General features: G+C 37.0%; 2 protein-coding genes and 1 pseudogene across 2 annotated transcripts; all 3 read right to left on the bottom strand.

Moving 5' to 3' along the window:
• Nucleotides 1–5,144: 5,144 nt before the first annotated feature.
• On the bottom strand, nucleotides 5,145–6,263 carry LOC131973721 (E3 ubiquitin-protein ligase TRIM39-like). Its single transcript, XM_059335782.1, has one exon. The coding sequence runs from the start codon at nucleotides 6,261–6,263 to the stop codon at nucleotides 5,145–5,147; it is 1,119 nt and encodes a 372-aa protein (XP_059191765.1).
• Nucleotides 6,264–7,275: 1,012 nt separating this feature from the next.
• On the bottom strand, nucleotides 7,276–11,276 carry LOC131972652 (E3 ubiquitin-protein ligase TRIM21-like; annotated as a pseudogene).
• Nucleotides 11,277–14,757: 3,481 nt separating this feature from the next.
• Nucleotides 14,758–16,977, bottom strand: LOC131972657 (E3 ubiquitin-protein ligase TRIM21-like). The gene has a single exon (XM_059334318.1). The coding sequence runs from the start codon at nucleotides 16,972–16,974 to the stop codon at nucleotides 15,337–15,339; it is 1,638 nt and encodes a 545-aa protein (XP_059190301.1). The 5' UTR covers nucleotides 16,975–16,977; the 3' UTR covers nucleotides 14,758–15,336.
• Nucleotides 16,978–24,963: the final 7,986 nt, after the last annotated feature.

A 24,963-nucleotide genomic window follows, 5' to 3' on the forward strand; every position in this document is an offset into this window, starting at 1 on the left:
GGGGCCTTTCTCGTTTCCCTCACTTGCGTCGTTTCCTTGCGTCTTAGTCCCGCCCACCGGAGAGGCATGGAGAGACGCAAGAAAGCGAAGTGAGGAGAGAGGAAACGCTTTAAGAGACATGAGATGTTCTTCCCTCCGAATCGTCACGTGAAGCGACGTCCGTTTCTAATGACGGATCAGCTGTCAGGTGAGTTTAACAGCTGTTTGTGTCTGCACAGATACACACATGCACTAATAATAATAATAATAATAATTATTATTATTATTATTATAGTGATAATAATAACAATAATAATAATAATAGTAATGATAAGTGTTAAGTGAATAAGTGTTTTCTCTGTTTAACAAACAGCTGCACATGAATAACAACCTAAATTGTGTATTTATACTGTGAACTATGTCCTGCTCAGGGCAATTTATTTTTATTTGCATCTGAATATAGACTATCCTATTGATAAATTAATTATTCAATATCCCAGAACACGATGTTTTATTAGGTTAGATGATTAAGGTAAAGCATAAATCATGTCACTCATAACAAACCTACACTCGATCAGCCTCACGTGGGACTGAATGAAAATGACAAACCATGTAAAAGTGTTTCTTGCTGACAGACAGACTCTCAAATGTATTTATTTTTACTAGAATAGTATCCATAATAGATCTGAATGGTGGAAATAACAGATCATGAAAGGAAAAAATGCTTCTAGAATGATCTTTCTTGTTATTTATTATAAATGTAGAAAGATGTTTCTGGTCTTTTTGTTGTTCAGACCCACAATAAAACAGATTTTTAACTATAAGGGGAATCAGAAGATAAATGAAATATAAACTTGTGAGTGACACACTTGAGTTTAATCTGTTATCTGTCTTCACTCCGGTATGAAACTACAGTGATGCTGCGATGTATAAGATCATTCCGATCAGCTGCAGCGTCTAATCAATAACCGATATCCAGTAAGGGGCGTGTTGACTGGTAAAAGACTTCCACATAGGATGCTCTCATGTATCCTCGCTCATGGCTCCTCTGATATCCCTCCTCCATCCTCCAAGAACAAATAAGAGCTTTGGGATGGTTCAAGCAAGGATAAAGGAGGGAGGAGACATAAAATAAGAGAACTGAGAAAGGCCCCTGGTCTCCCTAGCTCAGGGGTCAGCAACCTTTACTAACAAAAGAGCCACTGTTGGCCTAAAAAGAGAAAAAATGTCGGAATGGAGCCGCAAACCTTATTCTGAGCCTTAAAATGAAAATTAAACAGCCTACTAAGTCTAGATTAGTCTACCAACATTATTATTAGGTCATATTGAGCATTTATTAATATGATTTGTCAGATTGCAGCAAGGACACAAGTGTAAATGAGATGCTGGACACCGAATAAATATCTGTAGGGAAACTCAAAACTAGACTTAAAGTTGTCAAAATTTAGAGGTTAAGGTGCCAGGCCGGAGACTTTTATAAGCTATGATGGATTTTTTAGTTGACTAAAATATCAAAACATTTTTTTTCATGCTGTAAATAAGCTACACCATTTAACAATTGAAGAATACAAATTGTTTTTGGCCTATACCATTGATAAATGTAAAGAAATAACTGTTTCATATGGTATAATTTTTTGTCACAGCCACAGGGAGCCACAGCAGACAGTCTGAAGACCCACATAAGGCTCCAGAGCCACATGTTGCCCACCCCTGAAGCTAATGCTAATGCTAGCTGTGAGTGTATTCCGTCTGAACTTAACTAGTCAGAGTTCACTCACTGTGGTTTGGTTTTTACCTCTGTTTAGTTTTTTTGACTAAATTCGCACTTTTTAAAAAACTAAATTTACACATATTTATGGTGTAATATTAATTGTATGGTAAAACAGATGTAAAACAGTCAGTTTCTGGTTTGAACTAAACTTTGACTAAATCTTCAGTGAGTGTATTTTGTCTCTGTAGGACAGTTTACTCACCAGTGTTTGACACAGATTCTGCTGCTGTTGTTGAGAAAAACCTGCTGGATTCAACTGAAAGTTTCTTTAGAGAGAAACAGAGAGACTTGTCTCGACTGCAGCTCTGCTGTCGCTCACTAACTTTTACTTTAATTTCTGGAAAGTTGCACTGTGAAAATACTCCACTACAAGGAAAAGTCCTACATTTAAAACCTGACTGAAGTCAAAGTAAGAATAACCAACAAAATGTGCTGAAAGTATGAAAGCAGAAGTGAGTTGTTGTAAGAGTAGCGGCTCCTTTAAGAGGCAGGACAGTAGATGTGTGAGTGGACGAGAGAAGAGAGAGCAGGAGGTGATGAGAGAAAGTAACTAAGTACATTTACTCACTCCACTTTTGAGGTATTTGTACTTTACTTGAGTATTTCCATCTTATGTAACTTTATACTTCTACTCCACTACATTTTATAGGCAAATATTGTATTTTTTACTCCACTACATTTAGTTGACAGGTTTAGTTACTTTTCAGGTCGAGATTTAACATAAAATATGTGAAAAATTCAAAGTGATTAGACTTTTTTAAAATGTATTAAATCTTATAACAGTATATCATGTAGTTAAATGAGCCCTGTCTTTGCAAAACTTTAACACTGCTTACATAAATGCGTCAATAATAATAATCTAGTTATATATTTAGAATATATAAAACAAACTGAGTGGGGACATTCTGCATAACGAGGACTTTTACTCTTGGTATTTTAAGTACATTTTGATGCTGATACTTTTGTACTTTACTTAAGTATAAAAGTACAGTATGTTCTTTCAAATGAATAATTCACAAAAAAAAAAACACTTGTTACTCTGTTCAGTTCAAAGACTTGGTAAATATTTTATGGTTCAGCTCTGTAAAGGTAACTTTTCATTATGGAACCAGAATATGGACATTAAAATTATATGGATTGCATTAATTTGTTTAGTAGGACAGTAATATCATTGTGTATATACGTCGCTGATATTAATAAACTTCACCTTAGTGAGTGCAGTTTAGTTTTAGGTGAGTAATAAAGGTATTGTGGTCCGTTTTCTCAGAATAATAAAATGATGAATACAATATTAAAAAAAGTAATATGTTAGTAATATGACGTTAGGAGTACATATTTTTTAAGTTCACAAAGTCGCTCACAAACTTTCACTTACATTTCAGGAAAGGTGAGTTAAAGCTCACCTGATTCACTGTGGCTCCACCTCCCAGTGGCCCGACACCAAGAAGGAGTGGTGGAGGAAGTATTCACATCCTTTAATGTAACTAACTAATACTACTACTGCACTGTAAAAAAAACCTTGCTGAGGTCAAAGTAAGTATTACCAATAAAATGTGCTTAAAGTTGTGAAGTTATGAGTACTCACTGTGCAGTTAAACGGTTCAGGAGATACTGCAAACTGTAACTGTTTATGTTTTTTTATGTTAAAGTATTCCTACTGTGTTATTAGGTTTGTCTTTATAACATATTAACATATTAAATAACACACATAATAATGCTAATAATAATAATAATAATAATAATAATCACAGTACTTTAACTGAATTCCCTTAAATACCTAAATATGTAAGTCTATTTGTATAAGTTGTTGTATAACATACCTCAGTGTTTTATTTATGCACTAAAAACTGAAATTATTAAAGAAAAAAAAGAGAGTCAAGTTTTATTTTCTGTCAAATATGTTAATTTATTTATTTTAATTTGAGTAGAGACAGACTCTATCTGGAAATTATTATTATGATTTTTTTTAACATTTTAATAAATATGTTAAGAAATTAAGGAAATTCAAAAATTAATCATTTTGATCCTGTAATTCTTGATAATCCCACACAGATTACAGTTCAGTGTGCTACAGTATGTGAACAGTTTAATATCAGAGCATCTTAGACAGATAACTCTTTTGTCTTCCTCCTCCTCGGTATCCTGTGCACAGAAACTTGTCAGGAGGGAGGTGGAGCTGCTCCTCCACCCTCAGCTGAAGAGGATCTGAAAGGTTGGTTCACTTTTCAGTTCAGGTGTTGCTGAAGTTGACATTGTTGACATGTTTTAAGTCAACTGTGAGCTTGAAATGTGAACGTTAACAGCAGGTTTTACATGTTTTTAAGCTTTTAATGTGAAGTCTGGAAACAGAAGGTTGTATTTAACAAGTTTAATCTTCTTAACAGCAACAGCTCTCTTTGTTTGAGATGATGACCAACATGAAATTAGTGACATTTACTGATGTCACAAACTGTGATCTTCTCTTTTTATTTTTTGTCTTTAATTTAAAATTTTCTCCTCTCATTTTAAGGGTACGGTCCTTTAATTTAATGACAAACTGATATATTTCAACATAAAAACAGCGAGAGCTGCAAATATTAAATATATTAGATATATCAGTGTTTTATTTCTTTGTTGGTAGAGTTTGATAATCCATTTTAAAACATTATGTAAGTAAAACTAATACAAAGTTCTACTGCAGATCTGAGATCAGTCCTGTTGGCTCTTCTAACTGTGTAATCTATCTTAATCACACCGACAAAAATTTGAAATAAAATAAATAAATAAAAAGAAGTTGAAACTGACTTTTTTTTTTATTCATTTGAGAATTTATTCACAAAATAAAAATAACACAGGAGACAGTTTTAGCCATTTTTTGTCTCTGATTTGTGAAACTACAGCAGCTAAATGGTTAAAAATCAGATTTCATTCATGTTTAATTTAATTATGAACATACATGTATAAAATGTACCACTGAAAACACACCAGAGAGAGTTTCCTCATTGTGTCCTTTAATTTGAAATGGTACTAAATAAAACCCCTAAAACCCCTTATTTTGAAAAGTTACCATTAACATACAAAGGGTTACATGACTTTCTTGAGTAATTTGTGTCAACATGAAACACTTCTTATATAAACGATGATCAGACAATAAAACGTTTTGAATTTGGCACCCAGACATTTAAAGCTTCTTATTTATGAGTACATTGTTCTGATGATTGAACTGTCTTGAAGGCAGGAAATACAGTCATTAAAATAAATCAGACTGGATTTGAAGAAAAAAGGTGGGGGAAAATGCATTGATCAGAATCTGCAAAATCAACAATGTTTACACTTAACATAACTAGTAAATACACATTTATTACATTAACTGATAGTGAATGTTTTTTTATGGAAAATCAAACTGTTGTCCTACTCAGTGTGACTGACAGGAAAGGATTAGAGGGGCAGAGTTTTTACCAGCATTGTTATTACCAGGCCAAAAGTATGGGTAGAGTTTCTCAGTGAAGCAGCAGCCAGTAAAGGAGTAGATACGATCTGCAGCATCAACGTCATAAAAGGAGACCAGACCCTCCTCATAATCCACAAACACCCCCACCTTCTCAGGCCGAGACTTCAGAGAGAGACGGACCTCAGGGCCAGCACATGCTTTGTACTCATTTTCATTCCTCAAACGTATTGAGCAGTATCCATTCTCAGGTGTCAGTCTGATGTGTCCCTTCCTGTTGATCGACTCTCTGACCACTCCTAAATCCCACTCAGTCTTCCCTTTAACCTGAACTTCGTAGTAAAATCTTCCTGAAGAGAAACTCTGCGTTGCTAAAACACAGGCACAAGTATCAAATCTTTCTGGATTGTCTGGGAGATTCTTCTTTACATCACCATGTTTCACTTGTTTTTCTTCATCAGACAGGATGAGTTTGGGTTGTGCTGTATCAGGATCAAGTGTCAGATCCACTGCAGACTGCTGGACCCTCTTCAGCTCAGCCTCAAACAGCTTCTTCATCTGTTTACTGAGTGTCTCCTCCAGCTGATTCACAGCTCTCACCACAGTCCCCTCATATGAAGATGGACGGACGCTGACTTCCGTCCAGTCTTTGCAGGGTGGAGCAGCGTTCAGGGAGGTGAAGCTTTGGAGGAGGTGGAGGTGGTCTTCAGACTGTGAGAGCTGCTCCACCTCAGTGCTTCTCTTCTTCAGCTCAGAGATTTCCTGTTCCAGCTCTTTGATGAAGCCTTCTGCCTGTTTCTCTGTCTTTCTCTGCTTCTCTTTGATCGTGTCGATGAGCTCGGCCTGGCTTCTCTCAACAGACTCCTTCAGAGCGGTGAAGACCTGAACACCATCTGCTGTCTCTCTGTCTGCATCGTCCTTACTGAGCTCCACTGAGTGTTTGATGTCCTCAATCTTCAGTCGTCTCTTCTGGATCATCTGCTGAATTTCAGTGTCTGTCTTCCCCAGCTCGGCCTTCTTTCCTTCATATTCTTCTTTCAGAGGAACAACATCGTGTGTCTTGTGGTCTGAATGAGTGCAGAGCATGCAGACACACGTCTGGTCGGTCTTTGTTTGAGATGATGACCTACATGACATTAGTGACATTTACTGATGACACAAACTTTCATATTCTTTTTATTTTTGTCTTTAATTTTAGTATTTCTCCTGTCATTTTAAGGTTAGGGTCCTTTAATTTAATAAACAACTGATATATTTCAACATAAAAACAGCCAGAGCTGCAAATATTAAATATATTAGATATGTCAGCGGATTATTTCTTCAATGTTAGAGTTTAATAATGTTTTAAAACAACATTATTAAGGTAAAACTAATACAAAGTTCTACTGCAGATCTAAGATCAGTCCTGTTGCCTCTTCTTACTGTGTAATGTATCTTAATCACACCAACAGCAGGAAATAACTAAAGAAATAATAAAAAAAATAAATGTGGAAACTCCGTTTTTTTTTATAATTTGAGAATTTATTCACAAAATAAAAATAACACAGCATTTGACAGTTGAGACATTTCTCTGATTTGTAAAATTACTGCAGCTGAAAGGTTAAAGATCAGATTTCATTAATGTTTAATTCAAGTTTGAACATATATGTACAAAATGTCGCCCTGAAAACACACCAGAAAGAGATCCCTTATTGTGTCCTTTAATTTGACATGGTACAAAATAAAACCCTAAAAACACCTTATTTTGAAAAGCTTCCATTAACATATAATGTGTTACATGACTGTCTTGAGTAATTTGTGTCAATATGAAACACTTGTTATATCAACAATGATCAGACAATAAAAAGTTTTGAATTTAGCACCCAGACATTTAAAGCTTCTTAATTATGAGAACATTGTTCTGATGATTGAACTGTCTTGAAGGCAGAAAATGCAGTCATTAAAATAAGTCAGACTGGATTTCAGAAAAGAAAGTGGGGGGAAAATGCATAGATCAGAATCTCGAAATCAACTATGTTTACACTTTACATAACCAGTAAGTACACATTTGTTACACTAACTGATAGTAAATGTTTTTGTGGAAAATCAAACTGTTGTTCTACTCAGTGTGATTAACAGGAGATGATCAGAGGGGCAGAGTTTTTACCAGCATCCTTAGTACATGGACCGAAGTATGGGTAGAGTTTCTCAGTGAAGCAGCAGCCAGTAAAGGAGTAGATAAGAGCTGCAGCATCAACGTCATAAAAGGAGACCAGACCCTCCTCATAATCCACAAACACCCCCACCTTCTCTGGCCGAGACTTCAAAAAGAGACGGACTGCAGGGTCAGCACAAGCATCATACTCATTTTCATTCCTCAACCATATTGTCCAGTAACCATTCTGAGGAGACGCTGTGATTTGTCCCTTCCTGTTGATCGACTCTCTGGCCACTCCTAAATCCCATTTAGTCTTCCCTTTAACCTGAACCTCGTAGTAAAATCTCCCTGAAGAGAAACTCTGCTTTGCTAAAACACAGGGACAAATATCAAATCTCTCTGGATTGTCTGGGAGATTCTTCTTTACATCACCACAGCTAACTTGTTTTCCATCATCAGACAGGATGAACCAGGGATTTGCTGTATCAGGATCAAGTGTCAGATCCACTGCAGACTGCTGGACCCTCTTCAGCTCAGCCTCAAACAGCTTCTTCATCTGTTTACTGAGCGTCTCCTCCAGCTGATTCACAGCTCTCACCACAGTCCCCTCATATGAAGATGGACGGATGCTGACTTCTGTCCAGTCTTTGGTGGGTGGAGCAGCGTTCAGGGAGGTGAAGCTCTGGAGGAGGTGGAGGTGGTCTTCAGACTGTGAGAGCTGCTGCACCTCAGTGCTTCTCTTCTTCAGCTCAGAGATTTCCTGTTCCAGCTCTTTGATGAAGCCTTCAGCCTGTTACTCTGTCTTTCTCTGCTTCTCTTTGATCGTGTCGATGAGCTCGGCCTGGCTTCTCTCAACAGACTCCTTCAGAGCGGTGAAGACCTGAACACCATCTGCTGTCTCTCTGTCTGCATCTTCCTTACTGAGCTCCACTGAGTGTTTGATCTCCTCAATCTTCAGTCGTCTCTTCTGGATCATCTGCTGAACTTCACCCTCCAGCTCGGCCTTCTTTCCTTCATATCCTTCTTTCAGAGGAACAACATCGTGTGTCTTGTGGTCTGAAATGGTGCAGAGCATGCAGACACACGTCTGGTCGGTCTTACAGAACAGCTCCAGCAGTTTTTCGTGCTCCTGACACATCCTGTCTTCCAGGTTCGCCACAGGGTCGATCAGCTGATGTCTTTTGAGACGTGAAACTGTCAGATGACGCTGCAGGTGAGTCTCACAGTAGGACTCCAGACACACCAGGCAGGACTTCAGGGCCTTCAGTTTGGTTCCAGTGCAGACGTCACAGGGAACTTCTGCTGGTTTAGAAACTTGCTGCTCTGAGCTGTTGCTGCTGGCTTTCTGTTGAGCTGACTGTCTGAACTGAGCAGCCATCTCAGAGATGAATGTATTCACCTGCAGCTCAGGTCTGGTGTATAAAACCTTGTTACAGTTGGGACACTGATATGGGACATTAATATCCCAGTGTTTAGTGATGCAGGTTTTGCAGAAGTTGTGTCCACATGGTGTGCTGACTGGATCAGTGAACACATCCAGACAGATGGAGCACAGAAACTGATCTTCAGTCAGCAGACAGCTGGCAGCTGCAGACATATCTACACTCTGAAGACAAGAGGTATGAAAAAAACACAACTATAAAAACATATCTTTTGAATATTTTGGTATATATATTTTTAACAATTTGATGTTAATATACATTTAAAGCAAATATAATTTCCATCCAGCTCCACTAAGGATTAAGTCAACAACAACCATATATTTCCACTGGATGAAAGCTGATTTTTGCATCAGTGGTTACATTAAAATAATGTTCAGTCTCTAAATTAGCTTAAACCAGGCTGACCAGATCAAAACAAACCAAATGTAAGACAAAACGTATGTTTGTGTCGTACCCCACCCCCCATCTCCAAGTAAAATTCGATAAATAAACGTTAAAGTATTTTCTTATTCATGTTGCTACATTGTCTTTCCTTTCTGTTAGTTTCGATCATATTCTGTTCAGATCTGCATAGCTTATGACTTTTTGGTGACTCGTAACTTTCTCTGTTGGGCTTAAAGTTGTAAAGACGGTGAGAGGTTAACCTGCACTTGATCAGTGGTGGAAGAAGTATTCATATCTCCCTTACTTAAGTAAAAGTACTAATATCTCATTGTAAATTTAATTCGCTACAGTAAAAGTCCTGCATTCAAAACTTACTGAAGTACAAAAGTATTTGCATCAAAATGTACTTAAAGTATCAAAACTAAAAGTACCCGTTATACAGAATGGACCCACTCAGACTGTTGTATACTGAAAAAACACATATATTATTGGATTACTACTATTGATGCATTTATGTAAGCAGCATTTTACTCTTGTCAATGTAGGGCTAATTTAACTACCTGATCCACTGTTATGAGATTTAATTAATAAAAAGACATCATCTTTTAAATTCATAATTTTTCATGTCAAATCTTGAAATGAAAAGTAATTTAAGCAGGCAGTAAAAAGTACAATATTTAAGTCCAACATGTAGTGGAGTAGAAGTATAAAGTTACATTAAAACTTGTATAAAAATGCAGTTCAGTCTAGGGATGGGTACCTTTCACATTTGAATCGATACGGTACCGGTACCCGGTACCTGGGAATCGGTACCGGTACTCAACGGTACCAATTTTCGGTACTTTTGCGTAACATATTTATTTCTCAAAATATAAACTTTAAAAAATATATCAAAACAATATAAAATCCAGGATGAGCAGTGCTTTATTGTTGAGTGAACATGCATTTTGTAACATGAAGGTTGCAGTGTTATCAAAGGATGCAGAGGAGCTCTCAGGTGGCAAAGCACGGAGGAGAAAAAAAAAAAGTTGCAAGTGCACGTGTGATTTGTTGTGATGACGTCGTAGCTGTGCGGCGCAGCACCGGTCAGACAGTATTGTGGCCATAGCATGATGGAATAAACAAAGTTGAGTCGGGCTGCTCTGTGCACATATCGAGGATGACGCAGGAGTCTGAGGGATTTAATTTCAGCGAGGCAGTTTGGAGTAAAGTGGCCGGTAATATTCCTGAGTTGAAGAGCGGAGTATTAGCGGAGGACCAGAGATGCAGCAGCTAGCTGCTAGCTGCTAATGACTAGTCTACGGATGATTGGAGAGAGCAAACGGAGTAAGGAAGGTCCAATCTGGAGGCAGACTAAGGCCAAGCCCGGGTAGAGACATTGGAGAGATAGTAGCTGGCGGCTAGAAGACCTAGAGCCGGCTGTTGGTCTCTGTTCCGCGGTGGAAGAGGGCAGCAGCTAGTGGTCGCGGTGAGCAGACAGGACCAGACGAGGAGGTAAATACATTTAAAAAAATAGTGCGATCGTCAGCACGCTTGTTAATCAAAGACGTCAAATGAAAACAGGTTGAAATCAATGATCAGTTTAAAGTTAACGCCGTTTAGGTACCGAAACATGGTACCGTTTGATTTTACATGAATCGGTACTCGGTAGTACCGACGGAATTCGGTCGGTACCTATAAAAGTACCGAATTCGGTACCCATCCCTAGTTCAGTCTCACATAAAGAGGGACACCTGGTCTCCCTAGCTGAAGCTAATGCTAATGCTAGCTGTCAGTGTATTCTGTCTGAACTTAACTAGTCAGAGTTCACTCACTGTGGTTTGGGTTTTACCTGTTTCGTAATTCTAGTTAAGTTTACACAAAAATCTAAATTGACACATATTTATGGTGTAATATTCATTATATGGTCAAACAGATGAAAAAACAGTCAGTTTCTGATTTGAACTAAACTTTGACTAAATCTTCAGTGAGTGTATTTTGTCTCTGTAGGACAGTTTACTCACCAGTGTTTGACACAGATTCTGCTGCTGTTGTTGAGAAAAACCTGCTGGATTCAGTTGAAAGTTTCTTTAGAGAGAAACAGAGAGACTTGTCTCGACTGCAGCTCTGCTGTCGCTCACTAACTTTCAGTTTCATTTCTGGAAAGTTGACGTGGAGCAGAGACAAAGAAGGAGGGGTGGAGGAGGTATTCAGATCCTTTAGTGAAGCAAAAGTACTAATACTGCACTGTGAAAATACTCCACTAAAAGGAAAAGTCCTACATTTAAAACCTGACTGAAGTCAAAGTTAGTATTACCAACAAAATGTGCTGAAAGTATGAAAGCAGAAGTGAGTTGTTGTAAGAGTAGCGGCTCCTTTAAGAGGCAGGACAGTAGATGTGTGAGTGGACGAGAGAAGAGAGAGCAGGAGGAGATGAGAGAAAGTAACTAAGTACATTTACTCAGTCAGATTTTTAGGTACTTGTACTTTACTTGAGTATTTCCATTTTATGTAACTTTATACTTCTACTCCACTACATTTTATAGGCAAATATTATACTTTTTACTCCACTTCATTTAGCTGACAGTTTAAGTTACTTTTCAGGTCGAGATTTAACATAAAATATATGAAAAATTTAAAGTGATTAGACTTTTTTATTTTTGAATTAAATCTTACAACAGTATATTATGTAGCTAAATGATTAATGCATTTGTTCAACAACAACAACAACAATAATAATAATAATAATCTAATGATATATTTAGAATATATAAAACAATCTGAGTGTGGCCATTCTTCATAACATTTTTTTACTCTTGGTACTTTAAGTACATTTTGATGCTCATACTTTTGTACTTTTACTTAAATACCAAAGTAAAATACGTTATTTCAAATTAATAATTCACAAAAAAAAAACACATCACTTGTTACTCTGTTCAGTTCATAGACTTGATATATATTTTATGGTTCAGCTCTTTAAAGGTAACTTTTTGTTATGGAACCAGAATATGGACATTAAAATTATATAGACTGCATTAATTCGTTTAGTAAGACAGTAATATCATTGTGTATATACATTGCTGATATTAATAAGCTTCATCTTAATGAGTGCTATTAAGTCTTAGGTGAGTAATATAAGTATTGTGGTCAGTTTTCTCAGAAGAATAAAATGTCACAATATTAAAAAAAGTAATATTAAGTTGAAGTTAGGGGTACATATTTTCTTGAGTTCACAAAGTCGCTCACAAACATTCACTTACATTTCAGGAAAGGTGAGTTAAAGCTCACCTGATTCACTGTGGCTCCACCTCCCAGTGGCCCGACACCAAGAAGGAGTGGTGGAGGAAGTATTCACATCCTTTAATGTAACTAACTAATAGTAGTACTAGACTGTAAAAATACTCCAATACAACTAAAAGTCCTGCTTTCAAAACCTTACTGAGGTCAAAGTTAGCATTTTCCAACAAAATGTGCTTAAAGTTTTGAAAGTATAAGTACTCACTGTGCAGTAAAACTGTTCAGGAGATACTGTAAACTGTAACTGTTTATGTTTTTTCTGTTGAAGTATTCCTACTGTGATATTAGGTTCCTCTTTATCATATTAAATATCACAATTAATGCTAATAATAATAAAAGTTACAGTAATTTCACTGGTTTTCCTTGAATACCAAAATGTGTAAGTCTATTTGAAATAGTTCTTGTATAACAGACCTCAATGTTTTATTTATGCAGTAAAAGAACTGCAATTATTTAAAAGATAAAATAAAAAAGAGAGTAAAGTTTTTATTTCTTGTCAAATTGGTTTATTTATTTATTTGCAGAGTAGAGACAGCTTCTATCTGGAAAGTATATATATTTTTTAAATTGAATAAATATGCCAAAAAATTGAGTAAATCTGATGTCAGTGTCACTTATTGATTAATAATTTTGATCCTGTAATTCCTGATAATCCCTCACAGATTACAGTTCAGTGTGCTACAGTATGTGAACAGTTTAATATCAGAGCATCTTAGACAGATAACTCTTTTGTCTTCCTCCTCCTCGGTATCCTGTGCACAGAAACTTGTCTGACTCCTCTCTCCTCCTCCTCCTCCTCCTTTGTAGTCAAATGTAGAAGTATTGACTTCATGTACTGAAGCTCAGCAGACTTCAGAGATTCAAGCACACACACAAGTTTTAAGTTTAAGCTCTGCTATTCATGAGATACTGTAAAACCCTTCGGTCAAAATTAAGCCCTTTAAATGTATTATTATTATTATTATTTTTAATTTCCAGATCACAGAAGTGCAACAGGTGAGTGTTGGTGTAATATCCAGACTTCCAACTAGATGGCACACAACACCTGTGAGTATTTGCTCTGACGTTGAATTCAGTGAACTTCCATTTGAACATTTCTTTCCTGGAACTTTTAATGTATTTCTTGGACTTTTCTTCAAACTGCAGAGGCATGATGGGACATTTCTGCTGTTTGATTCAATACCACGAGTTCACAATGAATTCCTGCAGGATTATTAAAAAATGTGTCTGAATTTAAAATTTTTAAAAATGTATGTTATTTTCTGTTAAAGTATTCATACTGTGATACAAGGCTAATCTTTATCGTATTAAATAAACCAAATAATAATGATAATAATAAAAATAATATAAGTTAAAATACTTTAACTAAATTCCCTTGAATACCAAAATGGGTAAGTCTATTTGTATCAGTTGTTGTATAACATTACTGAATGTTTTATTTATGCACTAAAAAACTGCTATAATTTAAAAAAAATAAAAAAAGATAGTAAAATTTTTCTTTTTTGTCAAATAAGTACATTTATTTATTTACTTATGTATTTATTTCTTAGAGTAGAGAAAGCCTCTATCTGGATTTTTTTTTTTTTAGTTTAATAAATATGCCAATAAATTGAGGAAAGTTGATGTCAGTGTCACTAAATAATTAATAATTTTGATCCTGTAATTCCTGATAATCCCTCACAGATTACAGTTCAGTGTGCTACAGTATGTGAACAGTTTAATATCAGAGCAGCTTCAACTGATGACTCCTCTCTCCTCCTCTAACCTCCTCCCCTCTCCTTTCTTCTCCTCCTCCTCCCCCCCTCTCTCTCATCTCCCCTCTCTCCTCCCCTTCTCTCCTCCTCCTCCTCTTTCCTTTCATCCCTCCCCTTTCCTCCTCCTCCGGCTCCTCCTCCAAGTTTAATCTTCTTAACAGTAACAGCTCTCTTTGTTTGAGATGATGACCTACATGACATTAGTGACATTTACTAACTGAGATCTTCTCTTTTTATTTTTGTCTTTAATTTTAATATTTCTCCTCTCATTTTAAGGGTAGGGTCCGTTAATTTAATAACAAACTGATATATTTCAACATAAAAACAGCCAGAGCTGCAAATATTAAATATATTAGATATGTCAGTGTTTTATTTCTTCGTTGGTAGAGTTTAATAATCCATTTTAAAACATTATGTAAGTAAAACTAATACAAAGTTCTACTGCAGATCTGAGATCATTCTCTTCTAACTGTGTAATGGAGCTTAATCACACCGACAGCAGGAAGATTAAACTGAAGAGAAAAAAAATAGAAATAAAATAAATAATAATAAAATAAAATAAAAGTGGAAACTCACTTTTTGTTAATTCATTTGAGAATTTAACAAAATAGAAATAACACAGCAGACAGTTGAGACATTTTTTGTCTTTGATATATAATTACTTATGAACATATATGTATAAAACTTAACATTGAAAACACACAAGAAAAAGATCCCTTATTGTGTCCTTTAATTTAACATGGTACAAAATAAAACCCTTAAAAAGCCTTATTTTAAAAGCTTCCATTATCATACAAAGGGTTACATGACTTTCTTGAGTAATTTGTGTCAGTATGTAACACTTCTTATATAAACAATGATAAGACAATAAAAAGTTTTGAATTTGACACCCAGACATTTAAAGCTTCTTATTTATGAGTACATTGTTCTGGTGATTGAACTGTCTTGAAGGCAGGAAATGCAGTCATTAACATAAATCTGAGATTGAATTTCAAGAAAAAACTAAAGAAAATTAGAATAGGGTCCTCGCACTTTCAGTGCTCGGTCCCTAAAAATGCATAGATCAGAATCAGTGAAATCAACTATGTTTACACTTTACGTAACCAGTACACATTTATTACATTGACTGCTAGTGAATGTTTTTTGTGGAAAATCAAGCAGTTGTTCTACTCAGTGTGATTGACAGGAGAGATGATCAGAGGGGCAGAGTTTTTACCAGCTTGATTGAGAGATGGACCGAAGTATGGGTAGAGTTTCTCAGTGAAGCAGCAGCCAGTAAAGGAGTAGATGAGAGCTGCAGCATCAACGTCATAAAAGGAGACCAGACCCTCCTCATAATCCACAAACACCCCCACCTTCTCAGGCCGAGACTTCAGAGAGAGACGGACTGGAGGGCCAGCATTAGCATCATACTCATTTTCATTCCTCAACCATATTGTCCAGTAACCATTCTTTGGTGACAGTCTGATTTTTCCCTTCCTGTTGATCGACTCTCTGACCACTCCTAAATCCCACTCAGTCTTCCCTTTAACCTGAACCTCATAGTAAAATCTTCCTGAAGAGAAACTCTGCTTTGCTAAGACATTAACACAAGTATCAAATCTCTCTGGGTTGTCTGGGAGATTCTTCTTTACATCACCATGTTTAACTTGTTTTCCATCATCAGACAGGATGAGATAAGGATGTGCTGTATCAGGATCGAGTGTCAGATCCACTGCAGACTGCTGGACCCTCTTCAGCTCAGCCTCAAACAGCTTCTTCATCTGTTTACTGAGCGTCTCCTCCAGCTGATTCACAGCTCTCCTCACAGTCCCCTCATATGAAGATGGACGGATGCAGACTTCTGTCCAGTCTTTGGTGGGTGGAGCAGCGTTCAGGGAGGTGAAGCTTTGGAGGAGGTGGAGGTGGTCTTCAGACTGTGAGAGCTGCTCCACCTCAGTGCTTCTCTTCTTCAGCTCAGAGATTTCCTGTTCCAGCTCTTTGATGAAGCCTTCAGCCTGTTTCTCTGTCTTTCTCTGCTTCTCTTTGATCGTGTCGATGAGCTCGGCCTGGCTTCTCTCAACAGACTCCTTCAGAGCGGTGAAGACCTGAACACCATCTGCTGTCTCTCTGTCTGCATCTTCCTTACTGAGCTCCACTGAGTGTTTGATCTCCTCGATCTTCAGTCGTCTCTTCTGGATCATCTGCTGAACTTCAACCTCGAGCTCGGCCTTCTTTCCTTCATATCCTTCTTTAAGAGGAACAACATCGTGTGTCATGTGGTCTGAAATGGTGCAGAGCATGCAGACACACACCTGGTCGGTCTTACAGAACAGCTCCAGCAGTTTATCGTGCTTCGGACACATCCTGTCTTCCAGGTTCTCTACAGGGTCGATCAGCTGATGTCTTTTGAGACGTGAAACTGTCAGATGACGCTCCAGGTGAGTCTCACAGTAGGACTCCAGACACACCAGGCAGGACTTCAGGGCCTTCAGTTTGGTTCCAGTGCAGATGTCACAGGGAACTTCTGCTGGTTTAGAAACTTGCTGCTCTGAGCTGCTGCTGCTGACTTTCTGTTGAGCTGACTGTCTGAACTGAGCAGCCATCTCAGAGATGAAAGTATTGACCCGCAGTTGAGGTCTTGAATCAAAAACCTCTTTACAGTTGGGACACTGACAGTGGACATTTTTATCCCAGTGTCCAGTGATACAGGTTTTGCAGAAGTTGTGTCCACATGGTGTGCTGACTGGATCAGTGAACACATCCAGACAGATGGAGCACAGGAACTGATCTTCAGTCAGCAGACAGCTGGCAGCAGCAGACATATACACTCTGTGGATGAAGATTATAAAAAAACATAACTATAAATACATATCTTTTGAATATTTGGGGAGATGTAGTATTTCCAGTGAATTGTCACAGTGTGGTTACAGTAAAATTAATGTTAAGTCTGTAAATTAGCTTAAACCAGGCTGACGAAATGTGGGACAAAATGTATGTTTGTGTCATACCTAGAGATGGTCCGATCAGGTTTTTTGGGACAGATACCAATCACCGATCACCTAAAGCCTCACCGATCCGATTAGCGATCAGAACCAATCAATCACCTGGGACGATATTAATATTTATATTTTACTCTTGTTTTCCCCCCATCAATTCATCCACTCATGCACAGGCCTATAGTCTTTCATTTATGTTAACCTTGTATTCATTTACTAACTAGATACTACTAGATTACCTAGATTGACCTTCATTTATTGCATAGCAGTAACTTTAATATTCCTTCATAGCAGCAGTGGCACTGTGGAGAACAACATGCCAACATGGCCTCTATAGGGCAGTCAAGAATAGTCAAGAGCTTAATGTTGAAAGTTCAGTCATTTATTGATGCTATCCATTTTAAATGGCTGTATTGTTGCATATATCGTATAAAATAAAATCCAAATAAAAAATTGAGCCTATTTAACAGGCTAAACAATCTCAAAATGCCAGTCTGAACATTGGTGGCATTATTGCACATTGAACTACAGTACAGTGTAACATATTATTATTACTCACATTTCTCTAAATGTCTAAACGCTTGCATAAATTGCCGCTAACGTGTGTGGCATCAGACTCACTCACTTTAAAAAAAAAAAGTAAAAGTTCTGTATTGCAGACATGTTGTCGGTGTGTGTAGGTGCATGCAGGCTGCGTGACCACAACACAACACTTCTTCTTCGTTTTAAAGCGGCAGCGTTTCGGCGCACTACCGCCACCTTTGGATCCAGAATGTATATCACACCATAACAAACACTTGTAAAGCACATGTATAATGCGATCGGATCGGTGATTTTAACCATTGATCGGATTTTTCGATCGATCGTTTTTTTTATCATATCGGGCCGATCCGATCAGTTGCCGATCGATCGGCGTCACCCTAATCGTACCCCAACCCCCATCTCCTAGAAAATATTTAGAATTAACTGTTAAAGTATTTTCTTAGTTTATGTTTCTGCATTTTCTTTCCTTTTTCTGAGTCTCCACCATATTCTGTTCATATCTGCTTAGCTTATGACTTTTTGGTGACTTGTAACTTTCTTTGTTGGGTGTAGAGTGAAGACAGTGAAAAGTTAACCTGCACTGGACCAGTGGTGGAAATGGTATTCAGCTCCCTTACTTAAGTAAAAGTACCAGCATCAAAATGTACTTAAAGTATCAAAAGGTTCTTGTTATGCAGAATGAACCCACTCAGATTGTTTTATATATTCTAAATATATTCTTAGATTATTATTATTGATACTTTTATGTAAGCAGGGTTTTACTTTGTCGAGGTAGGGTAACTTTAACTACTTAAAATACTGTTATTTGATTGAATTTTAAAAAAAGTGTAATAATTTAAAATTTAACATGTTTTTCAGGTTAAATCTCAACCTTAAAATGAACTAAAGCTGGCATCTTTATTCAGTGGAGTAAAAAGTACAATACATATAAATGCAGTTCAGTCTCACATAAAGAGGGACATCTGGGGCCTTTCTCATTTCCCTTATTAGCATCCTTATTTCCCTCACTTGCATCTGAATGGTGGAAATAACAGATCATGAAAGGAAAAAAAGGCTCTAGAAGGATCTTTATTTTCATTATTATAAATGTAGAAAGATGTTTGTGGTCTTTTTGTTGTTTAGACCCACAATAAAACAGATTTTTAACAACGTGGCGAATCAGAAGATAAATGAAATATAAACTTGTGAGTGACACACTTGAGTTTAATCTGTAATCTGTTTTAACTGCGGTATGAAACTACAGTGATGCTGCGATGTATAAAATCAGTCCGATCAGCTGCAGCGTCTAATCAATAACCGATATCCAGTAAGTGGGCGTGTCGACTGGTAAAAGCCTTCCACATAGGATGCTCTCATGTATCCTCACTCATAGCTCCTCTGATATCCCTCCTCCATCCTCCAAGAACAAATAAGAGCTTTGGGATGGTCGTAAAGATGGCGCACGTGAAGATCTTCCGGTTCAAGCGAGGAGAGAGGAGGGAGGAGACATAAAATAAGAGAACTGAGAAAGGCCCCTGGTCTCCCTAGCTCAGGGGTCAGCAACCTTTACTAACAAAAGAGCCACTGTTGGCTTAAAAAGAGAAAAAATGTCGGAATGAAGCCGCAAACCTTATTTTGAGCCTTAAAATGAAAATCAAACAGCCTACTAAGTCTAAATTAGCCTACTAACATTATTAATAGCTCATATTGAGCATTTATTAATATGATTTGTCAGATTGCAGCAAGGACACAAGTGTAAATGGGAGACTGGAAACCGAGTAAATATCTGTAGGGAAACTCAAAACTAGACTTACAGTTGTCAAAATTTTGAGGTAAAGGTTCCAGGTCGGAGACTTTTATAAGCTATGATGCATTTTTTAGTTGACTAAAATATCAAAGTATTTTTTTAATGATGAAACAATTGAAGAATAAAATTGTTTACCATTTACCACCTATACCATTTATAAATGTAAAAAAATAACTGTTTCATATGGTATACTTTTTTGTCACAGCCACAGGAAGCCACAGCAGACAGTCTGAAGAGTCACATGTTGCTCACCCCTGCCCTAGCTGAAGCTAATGCTAATGCTAGCTGTGAGTGTATTCTGTCAGAACTTAACTAGTCAGAGTTCACTCACTGTGGTTTGGTTTTTACCTCTGTTTAGTTTATCTGACTAAATTCACACTTTTTAAAAATCTAAACTGACACATATTTATGGTGTAATATTCATTTAATGGTCAAACAGATGTAAAACAGTCAGTTTGTGGTTTGAACTAAACTTTGACTAAATCTTCAGTGAGTGTATTTTGTCTCTGTAGGACAGTTTACTCACCAGTGTTTGACACAGATTCTGCTGCAGTTGTTGAGAAAAACCTGCTGGATTCAGTTGAAAGTTTCTTTAGAGAGAAACAGAGAGACTTGTCTCGACTGCAGCTCTGCTGTCGCTCACTAACTTTCAGTTTCATTTCTGGAAAGTTGACGTGGAGCAGAGACAAAGAAGGAGGGGTGGAGGAGGTATTCAGGTCCTTTAATGAAGTAAAAGTACTAATACTGCACTGTGAAAATACTCCACTACAAGGAAAAGTCCTACATTCAAAACCTGACTGAAGTCAAAGTAAGAATAACCAACAAAATGTGCTGAAAGTATGAAAGCAGAAGTGAGTTGTTGTAAGAGTAGCGGCTCCTTTAAGAGGCAGGACAGTAGATGTGTGAGTGGACGAGAGAAGAGAGAGTATGAGGAGATGAGAGAAAGTAACTAAGTACATTTACTCAGTCCACTTTTGAAGTATTCATAATTGACTTATGTATTTCCATTTTATGTAAATATATACTTCTACTCCACTACATTTAGCTGACAGCTTTAGTTACTTTTCAGGTCGAGATTTAACATAAAATATATGAAAATTTTAAAGTGATTAGACTTTTATTTATTTATTAAATATTATAACAGTATCTCATATAGTTAAATGAGCACTGTCTTTACAAAACTATAACACTGCTTACATAAATGCGTCAATAATAATAATCTAGTGATATATTTAGAATATATAAAAAAAATCTGAGTGGGGCCATTCTGCATAACGAGTACTTTTACTCTTGGTACTTTAAGTACATTTTGATGCTGATACTTTTGTAGTTTTACTTAAGTACAATGGTACAATACGTTTTTTCAAATGATTAATTCACAAAAAACATCACTAGTTACTCTGTTCTGTTCAAAGACTTGATAAATATTTTATGGTTCAGCTCTTTAAAGGTAACTTTTTGTTATGGAACCAGAATATGGACATTAAAATTATATGGATTGCATTAATTTCTTTAGTAAGACAGTAATATCATTGTGTATATACGTTGCTGATATAAAATTCATCTTAGTGAGTGAAATTTAGTCTTAGGTGAGTAATTTATGTATTGTGGTCAGTTTTCTCAAGAATAATAAAATGTCAGAATATTAAAAAAAGGTGATATTACGTTGAAGTTAGGGGTACATATTATTTTAAGTTCACAAAGTTTCTTTAGAGAGAAGCAGAGAGACTTGTCTCGACTGCAACTCTGCTGTCACTCACACAAACATTCACTTACATTTCAGGAAAGGTGAGTTAAAGCTCACCTGATTCACTGTGGCTCCACCTCCCAGTGGCCCGACACCAAGAAGGAGTGGTGGAGGAAGTATTCACATCCTTTAATGTAACTAACTAATAGTAGTACTACACTGTAAAAATACTCCACTACAGTGGCGGGCGATGCATTTCACACTTAGGCCTTCAGTGATGTCCAACTTAGTCAATAAATACCTTTCATTATGCCAGCATTCATAACACCAGGACTGGAGAGTAGTTAGAAACACACTTAAGCACTACTAGGCATTGCATCACCTCAGTTGTGTACAAAATGGGCTATTATCCGGCGCATTTTAAAAATCAACAATACCGCATTAGCAATTAAAACATCTGATATGCTACTGTCAAAACTTAAAAATAAAAGGGTCTTTAAAATTATCTTTCCAAAAATGTTTATTAAATGAGTCCACAAAGAATATGCAAGCTTTAACAAGATTGTACAATAAATTGCTAAATCGCAGTTTAATATCTACGGAGCCCCCCAGGGGACACGGGGGGGAAAAAAAAGATGGGTGGAAAAAAAAATGATGGGTGAAAAAAAAAAAGGACGGACTTTTGCGAGATCCTGAGATACTTTTGCGAGATCCCGAGATACTTTTGCGAGATCCTGAGATACTTTTGCGAGATCCCGAGATACTTTTGCGAGATCCTGAGATACTTTTGCGAGATCCTGAGATACTTTTGCGAGATCCCGAGATACTTTTGCGAGATCCTGAGATACTTTTGCGAGATCCCGAGATACTTTTGCGAGATCCTGAGATACTTTTGCGAGATCCCGAGATACTGACGAAAGAAGGGGAGCAATGGAGGAGCGATATTCGCCTATTTTCCGGCGTTCTAACTGGAATAGCATCACGAAAACCGCACCAATTTCCCCCAGGATGGTTTTATTTTGTACAGAAAACTAAGACTGACATTTCACAGGCTGGATCAACTCACCAAAATCAGCGAGTCTGGCAAAAGATTAAAGTAACCGGGCCGAATATACGTCCTAGTGCCCAACGGCAGCCAGAGTGCTTAGGGACCGTCGCAAAAGTGCAACGTCTTTCTTTTCTATTTTTAATAACTCACTGGAAATTCATCTAATAAACACCAAATGACTTCTGATGTGTTCATGAATTCATTGTGGATTTCCCACAACCCTTTATTGTCATTAAAAACTCTTTCAATTTTTTTAAAGGCATAAGTAATCAGTATATATAATTATTTCATATCTTAGGCTTTTATTTTGTAATAGCTCACTTGATTTTATAGATATCAACACTAAACCACTTCTGATGTGTTCATGAACTCGTGGATTTCCCACAACCCTTTATTTTCAATAAACCCCCTTTTTTAAAGGCACAAGTAATATGTGTGTATAGTTCTTTCATATATAAGGCCTTTCTTATTTGATAGCTGTTTGAATCAGTCACAACCCTTTAGTTTCAAGCAAAACCTTTACAAGTTGTTTAGATATAAGGAGCAATAAGCGTGTATATTCTATTCATACTTAAGGCTTTTATTTTTTAATAACTCACTTGTTTTTCTACATATCGACTTCAAAACACTTCTGATGTGTTCATGAACTCACTATGAAGTTTCCACAGCTTCTTGCTTTCCTTTAAAACCCTTACAAGATTCTTAGACATCATTCATTTCTTTACATTTCTTTTTTTATTTTGACTTCACTGTTCTTTTTCTTCAAAATTTCTGCTGTTAATTCAGGTCAAGCATGCAAATTGTCATTCAAGCATGACACATACAACCTTTCAAGTAGTTTAGCATTAATTGCAAGCTGTTAAAGCAAAGTGAATAAACAAAAATATGATTACTACAGCCACAAGTATGCATCTGTACTTGACCATCAGCTCGTGATGCTTTCCAAAACAGAAAATCAAGAACAATTATAGCAAGCAATAGTGAGGAGTTAAAATACTAAGAGCAGTCTTTGTCTTTTGTTGAACATAGTCATATATAAATTGGGCTGCACAGTAATTAAATACGTAAATTACATTTTTATTCATTGTCTTACAGATGTCTTATGATTGGTGACACACTGGAAGGAATGATATCTGAAATTTAAAGTGTTTGTTTTACGACAATAAAGGATGTGGGGAATCCACAATGAGTTCATGAACACATCAGAAGTGGTTTGGTGTTGATATCTATAAAAACAAGAGAGCTATTACAAAATAAAAGGCTTAAATATTGTACACACTGAATAAAAGGAATTGAAAAGGTGTGTATTGAAAATAAAGGGTGTGGGAAGTCCACAGTGAGTTCATGAACACATCAGAAGTCGTTTGGTGTTTATTAGATGAATTTCCAGTGAGTTATTAAAAATAGAAAAGAAAGACGTTGCACTTTTGCGACGGTCCCTAAGCACTCTGGCTGCCGCTGGGCACTAGGACTTATATTCGGCCCGGTTACTTTAATCTTTCGCCAGACTCGCTGATTTTGGTGAGTTGATCAAGCCTGTGAAATGTCAGTCTTAGTTTTCTGTACAAAATAAAACCATCCTGGGGGAAATTGGTGCGGTTTTCGTGACGCTATTCCAGTTAGAACGCCGGAAAATAGGCGAATATCGCTCCTCCATTGCTCCTCTTCTTTCGTCAGTATCTCGGGATCTCGCAAAAGTATCTCGGGATCTCGCAAAAGTATCTCGGGATCTCGCAAAAGTATCTCAGGATCTCGCAAAAGTCCGTCCTTTTTTTTTTTCACCCATCATTTTTTTTTTTTTCACCCATCTTTTTTTCCCCCCCCGTGTCCCCTGGGGGGCTCCGTAAATATCTTTGGCGATAGCGACACAATAAACAAGTCTCTTTGTGAAAAAACTTTTTCATGTCAAAACGTGACGTATCACGACTTTCTGTGACTTGTTGCTTTGAGTACAACCACACAGCTGCGCCAATGCGCCAGATTATTTACATACCGTTAACAGTCCCGGGTGTGACACTGTTGATCTGCATAGCGCTGCCGTGGCTCAAACTAGTAAGTATCCATATCCAATCACAGGACGCATAAATGTCACGTTCAACGTGAGGCCAGCTAGAGGGCCTTACTGACACAACTCGTGATCTGATTGGCTATCGCAACTATCTATCAACTGTATTTGCCCGTTCACTTACAGTGCACAGACGCCCGCATTGTTGATTCTGAAGGCCCGGGCAGATTTCATACAGCCTGGCAACATAAGATAGCTGAATTCTGATTGGATAAAAACTCTAACCTAAAAACAACAGCACTGGAAGGAGCATAATATGACATGAGGAGAATATGAATACTTTTAGATATTTAGGGAAAGTAAATGAAAAATTTAATTAACCTTTATCATAATCATGATCATGATTTCTGGTTATGTTAGGCCAGCAGAGAAGGCCTTGCTGGCCCTGACGGCCCACCACTGCTCCACTACAACTAAAAGTCCTGCTTCCAAAACCCTACTGAGGTCAAAGTTAGCATTTTCCAACAAGATGTGCTTAAAGTTTTAAAAGTATAAGTACTCACTGTGCAGTAAAACTGTTCAGGAGATACTGTAAACTGCAACTGTTTATGTTTTTTTTCTGTTAAAGTATTCCTACTGTGATATTAGGTTAGTCTTTATCACATTAAATAACACTTAATGGTAATGATAATAAAGGTTACAGTAATTTCACTGGTTTTCCTTGAATACCAAAGTTTGTAAGTCTA

Source organism: Centropristis striata, chromosome 6, assembly GCF_030273125.1.
Source record: "Centropristis striata isolate RG_2023a ecotype Rhode Island chromosome 6, C.striata_1.0, whole genome shotgun sequence".
Taxonomy (NCBI): Eukaryota; Metazoa; Chordata; class Actinopteri; order Perciformes; family Serranidae; genus Centropristis; species Centropristis striata.